This window comes from Amphiprion ocellaris, chromosome 4 (assembly GCF_022539595.1).
Source record: "Amphiprion ocellaris isolate individual 3 ecotype Okinawa chromosome 4, ASM2253959v1, whole genome shotgun sequence".
NCBI classification, from domain to species: domain Eukaryota; kingdom Metazoa; phylum Chordata; class Actinopteri; family Pomacentridae; genus Amphiprion; species Amphiprion ocellaris.
In genome coordinates, this window is record NC_072769.1 from 4299030 (window position 1) to 4322415 (window position 23386).

The following is a 23386-nucleotide window of genomic DNA, read 5'->3' on the forward strand; positions in this document are numbered from 1 at the left end:
AACAGATTTATTAGGAGCATTTAGATGATCCTAAACTAAGTCACACCTACAGTCGCATGCAAAATGATTCAACCTTCCTGACATTTTTGACATTTTGGCAAAATGAGCTACATCACAACCGCAGGCGACTAAATCATATATAAGAGGTGAACAGGTAGTTTATTGAAATATAATACCAAAGCAAAAATCATGATTTAATTCATAATCCATCCAAAATTTCAGCTATTTTACAAAAAGCAGGTTGGAAAATGATTCTTTCCCCTACAAGGCTGTATCTCCAGCACCCTTTAGCTGCAATGACCTGCTGTAGACGGGAGGTATCGTCTCCAGGGTGAGTAGTCAATACCTGATCCATAGTCTAGGAGTTAGTGCCAAGCAGGAATCCTATGATCAGGTATTGACTACTCACCCTGGATAGAAAGCCCCGCCCAAAGCCATTTGATTGACAGCTCAGTCCATTAAGTAAAAGCAAAGGCAAAATGGAACAAACAAGAGGAAAAAACAAAGCAAAGACATAATTTACCTTTATATTTCCATTGCTTTGTTAAAAATGTATTCCTCTTTATTACACATTTATTTACTTATTTTTTAACAGATTTATCTTTTATTATGGCACTCCTGTGATTCCATAGATTCTGGGAATGTATTATCCTAATGCATACTGTGCTCACATGGTGCCTTTTTCAAAATAAAGTTGTTTTACTGATCATTGGGCACATAAAAACTTGAATCAGGCAGTATTGGTTGGTAAAGTAAAGTTTGCTGTGTGCTCGTACATTCACAGAAGCTTCTACAAAAAACACAAGATTAAAAAAACAACTGCTTTTACAGTGATTCATGTGTTGCACAGTTACTCTCCCCCCACAGCTTCAGGTTCAGAAAATCCCCGCATAAGTGTTCTGGCTCATACAGAATAATAAGACAGTATTATCTGCTGCTGGCCGGCGGCTGTCAGAGGAACTGGAGCTGATGGAAACCAGTCTGACAGCATCTGAACCAGCTGGAGGAGACAAACACTTCTACTGTTACACTACAGCAGCACCGACACCCAACACCGACTGAAGGACTGACAGTTACAGCCACATTCACCGAGAGGATTTAGATTTTCAACAAACAGATCTGGGGCTTTGTGAGTGAAGAAGACGAAGAAGAAGAAGAAGTCAAAGAAGAGAAAGAAGAAGAAGAAGATGAAGACAGACGAGGGAGAAGAAGAAGACGAAGAAGAAGATGAAGAAGAGGAAGAAGAACAAGACGAAGAGGAAGAAGAAGATGAAGACGAAGATGAAGAAGAGGAAGACGAAGATGAAGACAAAGAAGACAGAGACGAAGGAGAAGACAAAGATGACGAAGATGACGAAGAAGATGAAGAAGAAGATGAAGGAGAAGAGGAAGAAGACAAAGAAGATGAAGAAGAAGACGAAGAAGATGAAGCGGAAGACGAAGAAGAGGAAGGAGAAGAGGAAGAAGACAAAGAAGAAGATGAAGAAAAAGAAGAAGAAGAAGAAGTGGAAGAAGAAGACGAAGAAGAAGATGAAGGAGAAGAGGAAGAAGACAAAGAAGATGAAGAAGAAGACGAAGAAGATGAAGAGGAAGATGAAGAAGTGGAAGGAGAAGAGGAAGAAGACAAAGAAGAAGATGAAGAAAAAGAAGAAGAAGAAGAAGTGGAAGAAGAAGACGAAGAAGAAGATGAAGGAGAAGACGAAGAAGATGAAGGAGAAGAAGTAGAAGAGGAGGAAGAAGAAGACGAAGAAGAAGAAGAAGAAGACAAAGAAGACGAAGCAGACGAAGACGAAAAAGAAGAGGAGAAAGAAGAAGAGGAAGAAGATGAAGACAAAGAAGACGAAGAAGACAAAGAAGAAGACAAAGAAGACAAAGACGAAGAAGATGACTAAGACGAAGAAGAAGATGAAGGAGAAGACAAAGAAGACGAGGAAGACAACAAAGATGAAGGAGAAGAGGAAGAAGAAGAAGACGAAGAAAAAGAAGATGAAGAAGAAGTGGAAGAAGAAGAAGATGAAGAAGATGAAGGAGAAGAAGAAGAGGAGGAAGAAGAGGAAGACAAAGAAGACAAAGAAGACGAAGCAGACGAAGACAAAGAAGAAAAGGAGGAAGAAGACGAAGATGAAGAAGACAAAGAAGAAGAAGATGAAGAAGAACATGAAGGAGAAGAGGAAGAAGATGAAAAAGAAGACAAAGAAAAAGACAAAGAAGACATAGAGGACAAAGACGAAGAAGACAAAGAAGAAGAAGACGAAAAAGATGACAAAGAAGAAATGGAAGAAGAAGACGAATAAGAAGATGAAGGAGAAGACGAAGAAGATGAAGGAGAAGAAGAAGAAGATGAAGGAGAAGAAGAAGATGAAGACGAAGAAGAAGACAAAAAAGACGAAGCAGACCAAGACAAAGAAGAAGAGGAGGAAGAAGAAGACGAAGAAGAGGAAGAAGAAGAAGACGAAGAAGAGAAGAAGAAGACGAAGAAGAGGAAGAAGAAGAAGACGAAGAAGAGGAAGATGAAGAAGAAAAGAAGACGAAGCAGACGAAGACAAAGAAGAAGAGGAGGAAGAAGAAGACGAAGAAGACGAAGACAAAGAAGAAGACGAAGAAGCTGAAGAAAAAGAAGAGGAAGAAGACGAAGACTAAGAAGACAAAGAAGAAGACGAAGAAGATGAAGAAGAAAAAGAAGAGGAAGAAGACTAAGAAGAAGAAGAGGAAGAAGAAGAGGAAGAGGAAGATGAAGAAGACGAAGAAGAAGATGAAGACGAAGAAGATGACAAAGACCAAGAAGATGAAGAAGAAGAAGTAGATGATGAAGAAAAGGACGAAGAAGGCAAAGAAGAAGAAGAAGAAGCAGAAGAAGAAGAAGAAGAAGTAGAAGAAGACGAAGAAGAAGAAGAAGAAGGGGAAGGAGGTGTAACAGCAGCTCTCAGACACTTTCTTTGTACTGGACTGTGAAGACCAAACCTGGTAATTTGTTGTTGGAAGCCACTTAGTCAAACTTCCCAGTGACAGAGCCCTCTAGTGGCCACAGGCTAGGGAGGAGGCCGGGGTGGAGGGGCGGGTCCACAAAACATCTATATAATTCAGTCCCTTCATGAATTTGCGCTGTTGCGATCACAGCAATTAACACAAATTCAACTAATCTCCGTGACTTCTGCAATTTTGTCCAATCACCGCAACTTTTCCACAATCTCGGCCCACCTCCTGTGAGTTCTACCAATCATAGCAGTCCCCAGCACAAACGTAACACACGTCACTGAATTCACTTTCTTGTTTCTAGTTTGAAGATGCAGACATGTCCCATTCTAATGTCTCTCATTAACCAACAAAAATTACTACTAAAGACCGTGAAAAACAATTCCCTGATGTTCTTCACCAAAGCGGAGCTAAACTGTTTTACACCCGTGAAATATTGTGGTGAAATACAAATGAAAATCATCGATTGACAAACACTTTTCTACCGCAAAACATGTTAGGAGAATGGCTGAAACGTCCAAATATGATTCATTCAATAGTAAATGATCATTTAGTGCCTTAAATCTACCATCCACTTCCTGTTAACCAGTATCTGGCTGCTGCTAATTTCCCACCGTGGTGTTCCAGCTTGTGGAAATGGGTTGGAGCCTGTCAAAGAATCAGTTTAGGAATAAATGTTGTCAATTAAAATGTTGAAACATGTTATAGAAGCTGAAAGAAATGCAATTTTTTAGCAGTTGTCAGTGTCTCCCGCAATTTCATTGCAACAAATACGCTTAAAACATATCAATTTTTTAGAAAAGCTGCAGCAAATTCAGGCATTTTAGGATGCAACAATCTGGAAATAAAGCCCACCAACTTCTCCGTATTAACAGAACGGTTTAGCACTTGTTGTAGACTTATTCATCCTAATTCTGTAATTCTCTGCAGATTTCATCACAAATTGTTTTGTCTTGTCTTTGTTCATGAACTAACCGCTGTCTAAATACGACGAGTTCCTGCTGGAGAAGAACAGAGTAGCAGTTTATAACAGGAACTTAGTTTTATTTATGAGTCCGTTTACAGATTAGAGCTGCAGGAGACGTAGTTGGCTTTTCATTGGTTGGTTTTTCTTTCTTGGCTGTGACTAGAAAGGGGAACCACAGAGAGCTGATGTGAAAACCAGAACTTCCCGTCGTCACAAACCTTCATTCAAAGTGCTGCAGTGTTCTCTGTTATCCACACCGCAAAAAAAGGAAATCTGAAGTTCTAACATCTTATTTTACGGTGATGAAATCCTCATCAGGCCTGTTTTAAGGTGAATCTGACTAATGGCAGAGTGTGAGAATAGAGTTTGAAGCATCTTTCACTTTCATTTCTGATCATTTATTGTTTATATGATGCCACACAAGCTGAAATCAAATTCTCCTGGAGTTCTGAAGTCTTACATTTAGAAGATTTTTTCAGAAAACTTGTAACTTTCTGAGATTTTTTTGCTTAAAGTTACAAAATACAGTTCAGAGTTTGTGCAGATTATTCTATGTCTTCTCACTCCGCACCAGCAGCTTTTATTCATTCAGAATGTGGAAAAACATCAGTCTGCCTTGAAGGTGAACAACCTGAGACCAGAGGATGAATGAGGAGGACATCTAGAAGGTTGGACGAGGGCACATGGAGGAACCAGCAAACCCGACCATCATTAGACCACCTGCTCTACCACCAACAGCTCAACATGCCGTTAGCTATTATAGCTAACTCACACCCATTTTATTTCAAACTGCAGAAACATCTGGGTCTTTACAAGTGTGCAGATAAAAAAGTTGGATGATTCAAATGTGCACTGAAGATCTGCTGCATTGATTCTGCAAGGACTGAACCTGTGCCTTGTGCTGTGGGGGAAGAGGTAAATCTCTGACAGCCCTTTTTACACCCCTCAGTATCCACGGTTGATATCTGGGAACAGAGATGGACACCAGCCTGTCGTTTGTGAATCAGGCTGACTTCACCTGCCGAGGAACATGAAGACTTTTAATGTCAGCAGAGGCATTTTAACCCTGGTTTACTCCTCACTCACTGAATCCATCCTCACATTCAATACAGCCCCTCTCCACGAAACACTAAACTCTCACATATTAATCAGGCCAGAAAAATCACCGGTTCACCACAAACTCATCTATCTGTCCGTCCATCCATCCATCCATCCATCCATCCATCTTTTATTTGGAGTTAAAAGCAACAGTTTACTTATGAGGTCCTGTGACAACCATGTATCTCTAAGAACCTTGTTTTTAGCTCTGAGACTGTGGATTCTGTCATCTACTGCAGCAGGTTTTAAAAGAACATCAGACTCTCCATGACTAAAGCTGGTCTGGACCGTGCTGTGTGACACCAGAAGATGTGAGGAGGTCAGAGGTCAGGGTCTGGTTGGGAGGTGGATCGCATGTCTCATTACTGGAACGAGTGGGCGGAGGAGGCGGAGAGGTTTCCACTCCCAATTGGTCAACACTGTAGTAAACCCACGTGTTGCCATAGTGACAGAGAAAGCCTCCAACAGCTGATTTAAAACCTCAGAGTGATTCATCACTGAGGAGAATGAGTGTCGGCGCTGCAGGGAGCAGAGCTTCAGACTCCGGCTGTGATGGACGGCGATCGGGGTCATGGACGGAGACAACAGGCCCCTGAGTACAGATAGAGGCCCCCAGTGGCCCCCACAGAGAGGAGGAACAGCCACAAGACTAGTAGAAAGGCTTCTTCTGGTTGCTTTAACGTTATCTGAGGACCATCCGGCTGTCAGACTTTAACCAAACTTGGAAAATATCTACAACAGTAAAGAACAAATAATCCCTGTTTCCATAAAACTAGAGATAATCAGCTGTAGAGGCTGATTCCAGATGAACTTGCTTTGTTAAACCAGTCAAACCTCAAAATAAGAAAAGAAAAAAACCACCGATTTTATGTATTAATGACTCTTCTGACACTTTTCTCTCTTCGCACGCTTCTTAAACCAAATCATTTATGCCCTCAGTTCTGTCTGTTGCATTTTGTCTTTACCGTTTTTATGAATTTCAGGTATATGCACTGTGCAGAATCAGGTAAATTCAATTCAATTCAATTCAATTCAACTCAATTCAATTTTATTTATTTATATAGTGCCAATTACAGTCAAATTGTCTCAAGACGCTTTACAGAACCCATATGCCTGACAGCTCTTTGTGGACATTTTGCATCTCTTTGTGGTGTCATCGACATCACAGATGTGGTGTCTTGTGACGCTTTTCCACCAGCATCTACTCGGCTCGACTCTACTGGGTTTGTGAGGTTTTCCATCAGGACCTAGTACCTGGTACCAGCTACTATTTTAGTTCCTACTGGGCCGGGGTTCCCAGCGAGCTGAGTGGAGCCGATAATGTGATGTCTACAGAGTGCAGGCCACTGATTGGACAGGGAGTGATGTGTTTTGTGACTTCAAGAAACTTTTACATTACTTATCCCATTGGTGGCGAGCTCACTTTAAACAAACAGGTATATGTTGAAAGTCTCCTATACAGACAATAAGCTAGCTAGTTAGCCATCAACGCTAACTCTGTGGCCCGGCTGCCATGCTATGACGACTCCACCCATGATGAGGTGGTACTCAATGTAATGGAAAACCACCTAAAGCGAGTCAAGTCGAGCCGAGTAGGTGCTGGTGGAAAAGCGCCAATAGAGTCAGTTTGTGAGTCTTTGTTGTCACACTGCGTCTCTTTATAGTCATTTTGCATCTGTAGTTGTTTTCTATTTCTTTGTGGTCATTTTGTACGTCTTTGTTACCATCTAATATGTGTTTATGGTTGCTGCTTTTTGTCCAAACTAGATTGATTTTCCAGTTACAGTTCAGACGGAGCTTCTAGCTCAATGATCGAAGGAAGGAAGGACAACTGCTGTGGTCGTCTTTAGAAACTATCATTTGAGGATTCTGAATGTGACTTCCAGAAGATTAATAAAGATCACTGTGCTCCTAATGTCACATCCAGCAGTGTATTCTGGGAAAAATCAATAGTAAACAGACAGCAGGAGCCAGCTGGAGCTGTTGGATGTTCAGAAGGAAAGGGTAAACAAGACTCAGCTCAGAGTCAGGAGACAAGGACACAACCGGGCAGCACCTTGTTCTACATCTAACCCTCAGTGCTGTTTTACTGGATATCTTCTCTTTAGAGCTGAAACATTCTAGATGGAGTCACATCAGGACACGACTTCATGATGCAGATTATAAAGACCATCAGAACTGAAGTGAAGCGGAGTGATGAGGAGCCTGAGAACAGCATGCTGCTAGCATTCCTGCATTATCATGACAATGAGGAAGCTGCGTTTACCCGGCATTCCTTCAAGGTCCAGCAGCCTCCACAACATCCAGAGACCCAGAGAGCCTGTTCACAGGAGGATTTATCAGGCAGAAATGCAAGATTCCCCAGGATTCCAGAGAGAGAGAGATGCAACAAGAGCCTCTAGAAAAATGTCTTGGTTCAAAGGAAATATCCACTTTTTTTGTGTGTGTGTAAGCAGCCTGCTATGTTACTACACAGCCTAAAGCTCAGAACGTTACTAAATGAGATGCTGATGTCCACCTACATTTAGGGATGTATCATTTCAGTCTGAACAATGCAATGTGTTGAGGCCTAATTTCCCTTGTTTTGGTAACACACACGTCTAAGCTCCCAGCTGCAGTAACTAAAGACACTTTTCCATCAGCACCTACTCGACTCGACTCGACTGGGTTTGTGAAATTTCCCATCAGGACGTAGTACCTGGTACCAGCTACTATTTTACTCATAGAGGCTTGTAATGATCACTTGATTACTATTCTGATAATAAAATGATCATTTTTGTCATAAAAGTAACAAATATTGTCTCTTTCGAACTTTATAAATCAGATGTTTTGATGTTAAAAACACATCACTTCGGTCTGCGCCTTTAGCCGGGAAATTATGTTTTTTTTTATTATTCTTTGACATTTTGCAGTACAGATTAAAGAAAAATAAACACCATAGAGTGAAAATAATCACTTGCTGCAGCCCTAATGTGAAACCATGAGCTTCAGGATCTGTAGTATCTGCGATGGACCAACCCACTAATGGCAACTTTGCTTTTCCACCAGAACCTACTGGGTTTGTGAGGTTTTCCATCAGGACGTAGTACCTGGTACCAGCTACTATTCTAGTTCCTACTGGGCCGGAGTCCCCAGCAAGCTGATAATGTGATGTCTACAGATTGCAGGCCACTGATTGGATGGGGAGTGACGACACACCAGAGCGACTCCTTCACAAAAACAAAACCCGCCATTTTTAAAAAGAAAACTGGCAACAACGATGGTGCGCATTACTCTTCACAGAACTTGGCAAAATAAAAAAGCTCTAGACCGAGCAGCAGGTTTACCATCGCCTCCATGTCCTCCATTGTTGTGTTGCGTTTGTGTCACACACAAATGACGTTAAGGGACTTCCGGGCCGTCGTGCTATGATGACTCCACCCACGATGTGGTGGTACTCAACTGGATTGAAAAACCACCTAAACTGAGTCGAGTCTAGTAGGTGCTGGTGGAAAAGCGTCATAAATGGAGACTAGAGGCTGATACGAACATCCGTAAATTGGCTTTTTGGGTACAGTTTTATTCAGATTTTGTTTCTTGGAGATGCTCTGAGTTCAGGTAAAGATGATCTTGATGCACATTTGAACATTAGCAGGAATGTAGTGCAAGATGGAAGTCAAAGCAGTCCTGTGTTAGCTTAAACAGGAAAAGGCAACAATGATATACAGTCCCTGAAATGAATGTCCAAGAACAAACCCAAGTTCAGAACCTGTTGTGGGTAGTTCAGGAGCAATAGGAGATTGGAGGACTCTGTGGCTGCACTGATGGATGAGATTCTGATTTTATATTGAAACTGAGTCATGAGTATGATAAGGTTCCTGAACTGTAACGCCCGGAGCATCAAAAACCCAACAGGGTCCAAGCGACACCAGGTCTGGAGGATTTTGGGTTCCAGTTTCAGATCTAACACATGTCAGCGGTGAATAAAGTTGGATATTTATTTCTAGCTCCATCAACAATAATCTTAAAACAACTTCAGAAAGACCTAAAATTACCACAAAACGGACTGAAAATTACCAAAAAAGAAACAAAATGAGTCATTCCGGACAAATTTTCTGTAATTATGGATCATTTTCGAGTCATTGTGGGCAATTTTCAAGACATTTTGGACAATTTTCAAGTCATTTTGGACAATTTTCAAGTCATTTTTGGCAATTTTTGAATAATTTTGGACAATTTGTGTTCAGCCAAAAACGGCTCAAAAGACACAAAATGACCACAGAAACACACAAAATATACCTTAAACAGGCTGAAAATGTCCACAAAAATGCACAAAATGACCACAAAAAGACCTAAAATGACCACAAAACTGTCTGAAAATGGCCAAGAAAGAAACAAAATGAGTCATTCTGGACAAATTTTCTGGAATTATGGATAATTTTCGAGTCATTTTGGACACTTGTCAAGTCATTTTGGACAAGTTTCCAGTCATGTTGGACAATTTTCGAGTCATTTTGGACAATTTCTGTTTTCAGCCAAAAAAAGGCTCAAAAAGACACAAAATGACAACAAAAACACGTAAAATTACCAAAAACAGGCTGAAAATGTCCACAAAAATGCACAAAATGATCACAAAAATACCTAAAATTACCACAAAACGAACTGAAAATTACCTAAAAAGAAACAAAAAGAGTCACTCTGGACAAATTTTCTGCAATTATGGATCATTTTCGAGTCATTTTAGACAATTCTGGAGTCACCCTGGACAAGTTTGGAGTCATTTTGGGAAAGTTTCAAGTCATTTTGGAAAATTTCTGTTTTCAGCCCAAAAAAGGTTCAAAAAGACACAACATGACCACAAAAACGCACTCTATTCAATTAAGCTCAAAAATGCAGCCCAGAATACAATTAATTACACCCCTTTAATAAATTAAACTTCATAAAAAATAATTTACCTGCATCCATATTATACGATTCAAGACATATGACTACAATTGTAAAATGTAATATCACTTTATGACATCTGTAACAAACTAACAAACCAATGTAAAAACAGCCCATGAATAGCATGTCATTAATCAATAATTCCAGTCCTAATCAGTAATCAATAAGGGGACCAGAGGCGGGGCTGGAGCTGACTCACCTGCTCGGACTCGCTCACCGGGGTCAGCGGCATCCTGCCCGACATTTCCTGCTTCCCTCCGCGGCTCTCTGCTCTGTTCAGTCCGGGACCAGCATCTCCTCCGGCGGCTGCTCTACAGCATCTCTGCCCGGGAACACGGACACCTCGGCGGGGCTCAGCTGGGAGGCTCCGCCGGCGGGAAGGACCGGAGGCCGGGGCGGCGGCTACGGAGAGGCCCGGTGTTTGTGTCGGAGCGGAAGAGAGAGACAAAGACACGGACAGACCCGGAGGAAGAGGAGGAGGAGGAAGAGGAGTGCTGAAGAGCGAAAGCCGTCCAGCAGCTTCCACTGTCCATCAGGTCAAACAGCGGCACTGCGGAGCTGACGGAAGCATGACGTCAGAGCCCCGCCTCTCCGTCACCCTCATCTTCATCATCGTCATCCTAAAAATATCCCAGCATCCTCAGCTGCTCCTCCTCACAAACTTCTCTTTAGAAGGTTTCATTTAAAGGTGAAGCACCAGGAAGAGGAAAAGACTGATTCAATCTATAACTGAGGGACTTTTGAAGTCCATTCGATATATCTGGCATACATTTTTATTAAAAGTTTAAAAAAAAAAAAAAAAAATGTTTTTATGTTCATTATGATCATGTCTTTACAAATTCCATAATTATTTATTACGGAAACAATCACTTATTAATGAAAAAAAATGACTGAACATCACTAAAATGTCAGCTATGATACAAAAAGTCCCACAATTATATATAGACCCGTGCAGAATGACTTGAAAATGATCCATAATTGTAGAAAATTAGCCCAGAATGACATGAAAATTGTCCAAAATGACTTGAAAATTATCCCAAAGACACAAAAATGATCCAAAATAAATTGAAAATGATCCAGTTGATATAAAACTTGTTGAAATTGACAAGAAAATTGTCCAGGTCAATCTATAACTGAGGGACTTTTGAAGTCCATGGGATATATCTTGTATGCATCTTTATCCATCCATCCATCCATCCATTATCTATACACCGCTTAATCCTCACTAGGGTCGCGGTGGGGGTGGAGTCTATCCCAGCTGACTCAGGTGAAGGCAGGGGACACCCTAGACAGGTCACCAGTCTGTCGCAGGGCTACATACAGAGACAAACAATCACTCTCACATTCACACCTACGGGCAATTTAGAATAATCAATTAACCTCAGCATATTTTTGGACTGTGGGAGGAAGCTGGAGTACCCGGAGAAAACCCACGCATGCACAGGGAGAACATGCAAACTCCATGCAGAAAGATCCCGGGAAAGCCGGGACGCGAACCAGGGACCTTCTTGCTGCAAGGCGAAAGTGCTAACCACTACACCACTGTGCAGCCTGCATGCATCTTTATTAAAAAAAAAAAAAAAAAAAAAAAATTTTAAAGTTTTTTATGTTCATTAAGATCATGTCTTTACAAATTCCATCATTATTTATTATGGAAACAATCACTTGTTTATAAAAAAAATGACTGGATATCACTGAAATGTCAACTATGATACAAAAAGTCCCACAATTATATATTGACCCGTCCAGAATGACTTGAAAATGATCCATAATTGCAGAAAATTGGTCCAGAATGACATGAAATCTGTCCTAAATGACTTGAAAATTATCCCAAAGACACAAAAATTATCCAAAATGACAAGAAACGATCCAAACTGACATAAAAGTTGTTGAAAACAACTCGAAAATTATCCAAAATGACTTGCAAATTGTTTAAAATTACTTGAAAATGAACCATAATTAGGGAAAATTTGTCATTCTGAGCTGTGGGTCGGTGTTAGAACGTTCCACAGCACCGTCTCCACTCTACAAATCCAACAACCAGTACATTCATCAGCAACATGACCATCAGGCTGCAGCATTAAGACATTTATCTTATAGAAATAAGACTACACCTGTACAAAGTAATAAAAAATAAGCTAAAAAAAATAAGCAAGAAGCTTTTGAAAACTCTGTTGATGCTTCTCCTGATGAATTAATGTCTTGTAAAGTGTCCTGTAACTCCGTTTTGAAATGAATGAGAGCATTACAATCTTTCAGTGTGTTCTAGAACCTGGACCTTCAGCCATGGAGGGAGACCCCTGGGACCGTCTGTCATTGTCTCTCTTTGTTCTGCTTTGGGTTCATTTTACTTCTCCGTCTGCATTTTTGCATCCCTTTCTGTGTGTTTGGCTCGTCTTAGAGGTTATTTGATTTTCCAACGAGATATGTGTAGACCCTCAGTCACCTTGTCCAGGTCAGCGAGGAATGGTAGTTCAGGCCCAAAGGTTTCCTGCCCTTTAGAGATCCTTGTGTGGTCTAGTAAGAAAACTTCCCTCCCTGGGTTACCGCACTCAACAGTCTTCATTCTGTTCGGTAAATGACTTATTTCCTGCAGTTTTGCTGCCATCTTGTGGTGGATTTGCTCTGTTGCAGCCTGTTGGGTTCTGTCCTGCTACCATCCAAACATTCCCCTTCCTTTTTGTAAAATTATTGCAACTTTAAGTTGATAACTCCTTACATCCATCAGGGATAACATCCAGACCACTGATTATGTCTTCACCATGGCTCCTGGTAGTGGGTTGGATATATGAGGCAGCAAGGGAACATTTTGTCCTCAAAGTTGATGCTAGAAGCAGGAAAAATGGGCAAACGTAAGGATTTGAGGGAAGGTGTTCCTGGTCTGCAGTGGTCAGGATCTATCAGAACTGATCCAAGGACAGTGTTGAACCAGAGACAGGCTCATTTCCAAGGCTCACTGATGAACATGGGGAGGGAAGGCTGGTCCGACCCAACAGACGAGCTACTGTTGCTCAAACTGCTGAAGAAGTTGATGCTGGTTCTGATAGAAAGGCATCAGAATACAGTTTGTTGTTTATGCGGCTGCAGACCAGTCACAGTATTTAGTCCACGGGCCCGGACTCAACATTTCCAGTATCGGTACCACTCAAGGTGACCAATTCTTTTTGGTGTTTTTAACCAGCTATATGTCTCTAGTTTGCATTTTGATACGATAGCTGTTGCAGACTCACAGCTTAATAAATGTCATCACTGGTTTAATGGACATAATGAAAGGGTCTGAACCAAAAGTCCTGTCAATGCGAAGGGACGGAATTCGGTACGATTTTTCCTCATTATGAAAACATAAGAAACGCCACATGCTACACATCATCATCTGTGTTAATAACTTTACAGCACAGAACAAGACTGTAACAAACCTGAGACTGAGAAAGATTTCATTGCTATGGCAACAAGATTGTCTGTGACAAAATAAAGAAACAGAATGACAAACAAGACACAAAATGACAAAAACGACACAAAAAATGACAAAAACGAGACAAAACGACAAAAACAAGACAAAATGACAAAAACGAGATAAAAAAACAGCAAAAACGAGACAAAATGACAAAGCAAGACACAAAACGACAAAAACAAGACAAAAAAATGACAAAAACGAGACGACCAAGCAAGACACAAAACGACAAAAACAAGACACAAAATGACGAAAACGAGAAAAAAACGACAAAAACGAGACAAAATGACAAAGCCATACACAAAACGACAAAGCGAGACACAAAACGACAAAGCAGGAAACAAAAAGACAAAAACAAGACACAAAACGACAAAAGACAAGACACAAAACGATGAAGACTAGACACAAAACGATGAAGACTAGACAAAACGACAAAGCAAGACAAAACGACAAAGACAAGACAAAGCGACAAAGCAAGACACAAAACGACAAAGCAAGAAACAAAACGACAAAAACAAGACACTAAATGACAAAGTAAGACACAAATCGACAAAGCAAGACAAAACGACAAAAACGAGACACAAAACTGCAGAAACGAGACTCAAAACGATAGAAATGAGACGTAAACGAAAAAACGACACACAAAATGACAAAAACGAGACACAAAATGACAAAAACGAGACATTAAATGACAAAATGAGACACAAAGACAAAAACAAAACAACAAATGATGACACAAAAAGACAAAAATGAGACAAATGGCAAATAAGCATTAAAAGAAAGAACAGACAAACAAGAAATGCATTCATTTGGGTCTGATGTTTAATTATTAGAATATATTAGCTGTTCTCTCTCAGTTTTATTTGATTATTGATTCATATTAGATGTGATCTTTGCAGATGGTGAGATTTAAATGAACTGCACAATAACGCGGTTATGGTGAATGTGACCGTTTCACTAATAAGTGATAAAGCTGCCAGTGTAGAAAGGCTCTCACATCCTGATGTACTTATATTAACCCAATGTACATTTTAGTACCACTTAGGTTTGGTCTCCTGACGTGGTTCCAATATCTGGTGTGGTCCATGGACTAATAGACGTCACTCACTTGTTTCCTGGTGTGAAAAAGACGACGACAGCAGTCTTTGTGTTGTAGAGTTTGGTTTAATATTGTATTGAAAAATAAATTAACGAAAATAAGTTTAAAATGCAACAGAAGACAAAAAAAAAACATCCAGATTATAAACATTCTTTGCCAGCAGGGGGGTGGAATTGCAGTGTTCATGTAGGATTAAATTTACAAATATATATATATAAAAAAGTAATTTATTCGACATATCCACAAATCACGAAAGCATTCTTTTACATCCAGTGAGCTGAATCTGGTCTACCGCCCAAACTGTTCTCCTCCAGCTACAAAAAGGTCTAGAAAATTTATATTTATATATGTATAGATTTCATACACATGCCCTATTTGTGGATGAGGCTGTAAAAAAACTGAACTGTACAAAACAAACAAGCACACGGTGGTGATGTTGTGGATGGAATGATGATTAAAAAGGAAATGATTCAGTGAAACCATGCCCGATCAGATTCAGGTTTGGAATGAACTCATCTGTCGTCCACTTCGACAACGGAAACACCGACCCCGTTTTAAAGTGTTCATGTCAGCTGGAATGACTGAAAAAGTGTTCTTAGTGTTCGACTAAACGGCTTGTAGTGCTTTAAAAACAGGAGGAGGCGGTTCAGTCCGGGAGGAATGACAGAGAGGGAATAAAATTGGAGTTAAAAGACAGAATTAAAACGACCAGCTGAACCGGAGGAGGAAAATCAAAAAGCTTTGCTCTCAAAAAAACAATGGCGCTTGGGTCAGGAGGACCAATGTCTACGGAATTGTTTCGAATAACCTTAAGACTTCACGAACAGTTCAACATTCAGCTAAACATCAGCAGTAGTAGGTCGAATACAGAGCTGGAGATAAACTTTAGTTAATCAGGACTTCTGATCACAGCTCCGTACGTAAACACATGATTTCTGAGTGCGTCTGAACATCTGGCGTTCAGAATTCAGAGAGAATCATGATCATTTCAAAAGAACAAAACAATCAAACTGCTCTAAAAGAACAACCAACAGCAGACGTTCTTCTGTCCACTCAGCCAGACGGTCAGCTGGCTTTAGGGACATTAACTTCTTCTACCTTCAGCTCTTCTACTTTCCCAGAGTCAGATGAACTCATAGAGGCTTGTAATGATCACTTGATTACTATTCTGATAATAAAACAATCATTTTTGTCATGGGATCTGTAGTATCTACGATGGACCAGCCCACTAATGGCAACAGCGACGGTGCGCATTTCTCTTCACGGAACTTGGCAAAAAAGCCATAGACGGAGCAGCAGGTGTACCATCGCCTCCATGTCCTCCACTGTTGTGTTGCATGTGTCGCACACCTAAACCACCTAAACCGAGTCGAGTCGAGTCGAGTAGGTGCTGGTGGAAAAGCGCCTTAACTGTTTGTATCGGATAGAATTAAAGCAGAATGCAAGGTAACGCAGTGACTCTTGGGGATCCCTGATCTCTGCTATGAAGCCTTTTTCCGGTGAAGTTTGTTTCACACAAGATCAGTGGAACACCTACCAGAGTTATGAATGTTTCCCACATCAACAAAGTCCTGTACTGATGTCATGTGGTGACAACTAACCCAAGTCCTTTTCCTGATGAGGGCCAAAGAAACCGTCCAAAACTCCATTGGTAGCTCAGTGGTTGAGTGTTTGTCTATCTCTGACAGATTACGGGTAAATTCAAAGGACGTTTAAGTAGCTTTTATCCACTAACTCACCTGACTTTTTCTGATTCTGGGTAAGTAGAAAGAACTGCAAACTTTCCGTGGAGTCCTAAAAACCCTTCCTGCAGCTGTTCGTCTGAGAGCCTCTACACGTAAAGCTCTAAACTTTGGTTGCGCCTCCTCCTCGTGATGCCGCCCAGCGACAGAAACAAGCCTGATGAAGACGAGAGGAAGAAGGAGAGGAAGGGGAACCATGAGGAGGGCAGTGAGAAGGGTCTGTGGTCATGCTCTTAATACATTCACATAAACGGGAATCATTAGCGTGGAGATTTCATCCGAGTGAACGCAAACACCTGGATGACACGTCGTGAACAATGGCCCCGCCCACCAATAAATACCAAAACCCCACCCAGTGCCAATTATTAAAATAACTGCTTCATCCAGATCTACAGCGAGTCCTTAAACCTAGAGCCGGCGTGGTGAGGAACCGTCTTCTACAGTCGGAACAAAACTCATTTATGCATCATAAACTGTCGTTGGAAAAGAAGGTGGAGGTGAGGGGGAGGAAACATGACGGGTGTGCAGCTAGTTTTTCTTCTTAACGTTGTTGTTGGAGGCGAGTCGGGGCCGCGGTACCGGGATGAGGCTTCCCAACGGGACTCGACTCCGGGCCACCTCAAAGAGTTTGGAGAAAACCTGGGGAGGAGAAAAAGGAGATCAGCAAAGATCAGAAAGTATAAATACAGCGGTCCCTCATCCATGGATGGGGTTACGTTCCAGATCTGCGAAGTAGCGACCATATTTATTTCATTATTTATTGATATTTTAAGGCTTTATAAATATACGTTTCACTATTATTTTTAAATTTTTTTAATATTGTTTTCAATTCTTTTAGGCTAGAAAATGCTTATTTTACCGCAAAAATAATTAAAATAACACAGCAACAGCAGAGCCGGTAGCTGTGAATGAACTGTTGTGCTGCAATGCACCATGGGAGTTCGGCGTTTTGGGGGTTTAAATGTCGTTATTGTGGTTTATGTTAGTGTTCCAGTGTTATTAGTGGTTGTGTTTTATTGTGTTTTTGTGGTTTAGTCAGTCTAGTTAGTTTGGTAAAGTGATATATTGTCAGGATTGTGAGTTTGAAGTGTGTTTGATGACTTCCTGCTGCTCAGAGTGTCAAAATAAAAGCATCTATCAGTTGCAGAGTGCATAAAAGGCGGATATCCTTTCACCAGCATCGTCCTTCAATACAGCTCGCCATACTAATAAATGTATAAAAATGCCTATATAGCGCAAAATCCTGCAATATAGTGAAAAATTACTCCTGAAACATTTACAAGAAAAGTAATTTTAGGGAAATATCGCGATTGTAAGCTTAGATTTGCTTAATTTATCCGACTGGATTGCACACCAAGGACCAATGGAACATTGAAAAATCTACAAATATTTCTGTTTTTACAGGTTTTGGCCCTGATGAATGCAGCAATTATGGTGAATTTTTATACATAATAAGCCCTTAAATGGTGCTGATGGGTTTTGGTGTACAGAGGGTTCAGTTGTGTGTTTTCATTCACAGTTAATAATGTTTGTTTCCATTTCTATATACAAGGTCATGCTCAAACTGCAATTGTCTTTTCCCCAAATTCTTCTTTCTCAGTTAGTAGAATAGAGGCTTAAAACCATGGGTGTCCAACATGCGGCCCACGGGCCAAAAGCGGTCCTCCAGAGGGTCCAATCTGGCCCTCAAAGTGTAAAAATTGCAGAGAAGACATTAACTGCAGATTGTAAATTAGTAAAACTATAAATTTAAAATAATTTTTAGACCATGACAAGTTGTTTTGATCATAAAGTAAAATACTAGATTGTTCATTGTTCTTTTGTCATTTTGTGTCTCATTTTTGTAATATTTTGTCTCATTTTTGTTGTGACTTTCTAACTTCTGGCCAAATTTTTCATCTCTTTTTTGTTTTATTTTGTGCCGTTTGTCTCATTTTTCGTCATTTTGTTTCTCATTTTTGTAATATTTTGTCTTGTTTTTGTCATTTTTTGTCATTTTGATCATAAAGTAAAATACTACATTGCTCATTATTCTTTTGTTGTTTGTCCATTTTTTTGTCGTTTTGCAATTTTTTTGTCAAATTTTTTCTCTTTGCTTTGTTTTGCATCATTAGTCTCATTTTTTGTCATTTTGTTTCTCACTTTTGTCATTTTGTGTCTCATTTTTGTAATATTTTGTCTTGTTTTTGTTGTTTTTTGTCTTTTTTTGTCTCACTTTTGTTGTTTTGATCATAAAGTAAAATATTATATGGTTCATTTCCAGATAGCTTTGACTAAATGTTGTGTTCCTTTGTAGACACTCTGTGATCTGGAAGTTGTAATGTGGAAATGATAAACTGAGGCTGAATATTGTTGAAATTTCACTTATTTGTCTGAAGAAATTTCAGGTTGTTCATGATGTTTTGTAAAAAGATAATTCCTTAAATGTGAACATTTTTGAACTAAAACAGAGGAAAAATGTGCAGTAGTGGTTATTTATATTTTATTATGCTGTGATTGTACTGATCTGAATGTGGAACCTGAAATAAAACGACTTGCTGATTTAAACCATGTGTCGTGAAGAAACAAACTGTACGAATTTCTTTCAGTCAACACAATTAAATGCTCATAAAGGATGCCGTCAGTCCTGTGAGGTGCTTACCTTTCGTGGGGTCCTCTGGAAGCATTAAGGAACACAGTAAGAAGGAAGGTTTAGAAGAAAAGGAGAACAAGAGGAACGTGAAAGAAGAAATGAACAACAACAGGAGAGTCTCGTCTGCTCACCTGTTCCCAGAGGGTCTCGGCCACCTGGTCTATGAAGCCTCCCACCTCACGGAACTCCCCGGAGTATTTGACATAAGCCCAGATGCAGAGCGCCGTCAGGGCCGCTCCCATCGCCAGATTACACAGCGTGGCCACGGAGCTGATGCCCACGAAGCCGGTGACCAGCGACACCACGTACATGACGAACATGACGGCGAACAGCGTGGCGGGTGTCCTCGCAGCGTAGAAGATGTTCTTGCCGTCGTTGTGCTTGCTGAAGTTGAGGTAGGCCTCGTCCAGCTCCGCCTCCAGCTGCTCCTGGTAGCGCCGGCAGAAATCCTCGCCACCCATCTTCTTGACGGAGCGGAAATGTCGCACCGACGCCTGCCGCAGCTCCGCATGGCGACGCTCCAGCTCCGCCGGGGAAATGTAAGGTTTGTCTCCTCCACAGACCTGAGATCAGGACACGGGATGAGTTACCGCGACGTAAAAACTATTTATTTCACCACCTCTGATATCCAGCTATGTATTACCTGCTCCATGCTCTTGTTGTACGCCTCTTTGGCTCCTGCTACAGCTGCAAGGTTGTTTGCTTCAGCCGTTGCCTAGGTAACAGAAGGAGACGAAGGTGAATTACTCTCAACAAAGATGTGGAAAGTTCATTGTAAATTTTAAAAGCTGCTGATGTTTGTTTCCTGACTGAATATCAGACTATGATGTAAACTGGCCAGCAGGTGGAGCTGTTTAACAGTGAGATCCAGTTTGAGCTGAACTGACCTGAAGCATGGACTTGGGGTGAGGAAGCTCCTCTCCCTGGTAGATCTTCATGTAGGCCTAAACACACAGACAGACAACTGAAGGTGAAGGAAAACTGCAACACAACAGCTATTCTAGCAGTAAGAAAATCCCAAAAATACACCCACAAGACAGACAGCAGGGTTTTTGACATGAAAAAGTCACCATAAAAGGCAAAGATCTTAAGACCAGTTTAACCACCAGAAAATGTGATGAAAATCCATTTTTTCTGAGTTTTTGCTTGTTATAAACTCGGAGGTGTAACATAAAAGTTGCTTTCAGATATAAAGACATTCTCTACAACTAGTAATTCATCCATCCATCCATCCATTATCTATACACCGCTTAATCCTCACTAGAGTCATGGGGGGGTGGAGTCTATCCCAGCTGACTCAGGTGAAGGCAGGGGACACCCTAGACAGGTCGCCAGTCTGTCACAGGGCTACATACAGAGACAAACAATCACTCTCACATTCACACCTACGGGCAATTTAGAATGATCAATTAACCTCAGCATATTTTTGGACTGTGGGAGGAAGCCGGAGTACCCGGAGAAAACCCACGCATGCACAGGGAGAACATGCAAACTCCATGCAGAAAGATCCCGGGAAAGCCGGGACGCGAACCAGGGATCTTCTAGCTGCAAGGCAAAAGTGCTAACCACTACACCACTGTGCAGCCCACTAGCAATTCAATTCAATTCAATTCAATTTTATTTATATAGCGCCAATTACAGTCAAATTGTCTCGAGACGCTTTACAGAACCCATATGCTTGACCCCGAGAGCAAGCCAAAAGGCGACAGTGGCAAGGAAAACACCCTTTTAACAGGGAAAAAAAACAAAAACCTAACATAACGGCATGGGGCTGTTTTTCAGAATACGGTACTGGCAGACTTCATCTAATTGAAGGAACGATGAATGGAAACATTCTTGACAAGTCTCCTGCCATCTACCAGGATGCTGAAGATGAAACGAGGGCAGACATTTCAGCAAGATGATGATCCTAAAGGCACAGCCAAGCAAACTCTCAGTTGGTTTCAGAGGGTTAGGGTGAGAGGCAAAAACACAAGTCAATCACCTAACTTGAATCCAAATGAAAATCTATGGAAAGGACTGAAGATCAGAATTCAACCCTCAAGATTTGAAGACAGTTCGTATGGAAGAATGGTTTATTAAAAAAAATAAATAAATCACACCTGAGCAATGAATGTGACTAGTTTCTTGAAGCTGTCATTACCAACAAAGGCTTTTCTACTAAGTATTAAGTAAATTTCAGTGTGTTCAATACTTTTTCTCTGTTTGATTCCACTTTATCACATATAACAATTTATGGACATATGAGTTTTGATTTCTTTGGATGTGTGGATTACTTTGGTTGTGACCAACCGTCAATAGGCACATAAGAAATATATTTACTGAGGAAAATGTATTCAATACCTACTTCCCCCGGTGTAAAGTCAGGGGACAAGCAGATCCCAACCTAATCCAGGCTTCCCTAAAGGAATTTGAACCTCAGCAAAGCATGGTAGCTTTACCCAGGTCATCCTCTATGCACCTCTGGGTTTCATTTGAGGTCTTCAATTAAAGTAAATCAAGGAGAGGTCATTCCTTTAACACTATTTATGTGTTTAGATTTATTTATTAGTATGTATTTTCCACTGCTGTGTCAACATTTTTTACTTGTGTGCCTTGATAAACAGGCTAAAGTGGTTCAATTCAAAGTAAGGTGATGTGGGAATTCAAGGAATTATTATTATACTTGCGGTTGGACAGAAGAAATGCATTTTTGATACCCTAAACATACTCGAAAATGCGTCAAAATTGGCACACACATCAGAACCGGCGAAAAATTTGATGTTTTAGGGGAATGGCACATGTGCCAAAATGGCTCAATAGCGCCCCCTGGAATATTATGAAAATTCAGCCCCTGGACCACATTTCACCTACAGCTATGAAATTCAGTATGCATATGTAACTCGTCAAGATGCACAAAAAGCCTCTAGCACCAATACCCAAAACCCAACAGAAAGTCGGCCATTTTGAATCATGATTCATATTTTGGACAATTTTGTTATTTTTGGACATTTTTCAAAAGCTTTAAACTCAAACAGGGTAACCCTGACAGAGCTGAAATTTGGCCAGGATGTACACCAGTCATGGGTGATCAAAAGTTACCAAAATGCTCCGCAGAATTCTGAGGGCATGGAAATGGCGGCCAGCGGAATGCAACCATTTTGCATGTCTCGCCATCAAACAGGAACAGGAAGTGCTGTCTAACTAGCGCATACATGCTCCAATCTGCCTCAAACTTTACATGTGTGACCAGAGTCCAGCCCTCATCACATCCATAGGATGATATACATTCTCAGTTGCAGCGCCACCTGGGGGATATGTGTGGAATATCCGAGCTGCAGGATGCGAGGACCTGACCAACGCTCCTAGCAGGTTTAATATTTGAATTATTGTTTTGCTCTCCTGGCCTGTATTTAAATGACATTGCTAAAATAATCACTAATTATAAGCAACAACAAAATTGTGACAATGAATATTGCCAAGTTGTTATATGGCAAAAGGTATTCTTCTCTCTGACCAAGTGCATTTAAAATGTAAACTTACTTTGAAGTAGTGCAGCAGGTCTCTGCAGGTGATTTTCACTCCTCCAATCTCTTTTTCCACCAGGTTTTCTGGAGAGAGCAGCGTCGGGACGAGGTTCACCAGCTCCTTCTTAAACTCCTCATCGATATCTGACACACACCAAACACACTTCATAAAAATCCTCCGTTTCAACAAAAGCTTAAGGAGTTTTAAACGCTGACGTAAACACGTCGAATCAACCTAAAGCTGCTCTGCCGGGTTCATGAGTGAAAGTGAAAGCAGTCTGACGCCTTGCTATTGGAAGGTTTTGTGTAGAAAACAGAAATAATCAAATGAAGTGACCAAAGATGGAAAAGCATTTCAGACAAACAGTTTGGACCAACAACCATGTTTAAAATTAGGGTTGGGGGAAATTTATGATTCTTAGACGCATCGCAATTTGGACGTGGACGAATCTGAATTGATTCCCAATTTTCCAAATTTCGATTATTTAAATCCGTTAATTAAAGTAATACAGAAGGTTCTAAATAATGTGGAACTAATGGCACTTTTCCATCAGCACCTACTGGACTCTACTGGGTTTGTGAGGTTTTCCATCAGGAAGCTGGTACCAGCTACTGTTTTAGTTCCTACTGGGCCGGGGTTCCCAGCGAACTGAGTGGAGCCGATAATGTGACGTCTACAGAGTGCAGGACACTGATTGGACAGGGAGTGACGACACATGAGAGCGACTCCTTCACCAAAACCAAACCCGCCATTTTTTTTTTTTTTTAAAGCTGGCAACAGTGACTGTGCGCATTGCTTTTCACGGAACTTGACAAAATTTGAATATGGCAACCAGACCTGTACCGTGGGCAAATGAAGAGGTCAAGACGTTCCTGCAGCAGGTGTACCATCGCCTCCATGTCCTCCATTTTTGTGATGCGTTTGTGTCACACACAAATGACGTTAAGGGACTTCCAGGCCGCCGTGCTATGACGATTCCACCCACGATGAGGTG

At 40.9% G+C, this 23386-nt stretch overlaps 2 protein-coding genes across 3 annotated transcripts in view; both read right to left on the reverse strand.

Annotated features, from left to right (window-relative positions):
- LOC111571194 (serine/threonine-protein kinase MARK1-like) overlaps positions 1 to 10542 on the reverse strand; it is a 34463-nt gene extending 23921 nt beyond the window's left edge. The window contains exon 1 of the mRNA XM_023274277.3: positions 10161 to 10542. Coding sequence (XP_023130045.2) covers positions 10161 to 10205 — 45 coding nt within the window. The 5' untranslated portion in view covers positions 10206 to 10542. The remainder of the gene's footprint in view (positions 1 to 10160) is intronic.
- Positions 10543 to 15843: 5301 nt separating this feature from the next.
- The window catches only part of LOC111571197 (atlastin-2-like), a 35579-nt gene continuing 28036 nt past the window's right edge, over positions 15844 to 23386 (reverse strand). The window contains exons 9-14 of one of the 2 annotated variants that reach the window (XM_055009630.1): positions 22408 to 22535; positions 19773 to 19829; positions 19529 to 19600; positions 19017 to 19448; positions 18895 to 18909; positions 15844 to 16892 (exon numbers count right to left, since the gene is read on the reverse strand). In XM_055009630.1, coding sequence (XP_054865605.1) covers positions 16782 to 16892; positions 18895 to 18909; positions 19017 to 19448; positions 19529 to 19600; positions 19773 to 19829; positions 22408 to 22535 — 815 coding nt within the window. In that variant the 3' untranslated portion in view covers positions 15844 to 16781. The remainder of the gene's footprint in view (positions 16893 to 18894; positions 18910 to 19016; positions 19449 to 19528; positions 19601 to 19772; positions 19830 to 22407; positions 22536 to 23386) is intronic. The other variant, XM_055009631.1, reaches the window with a different exon arrangement.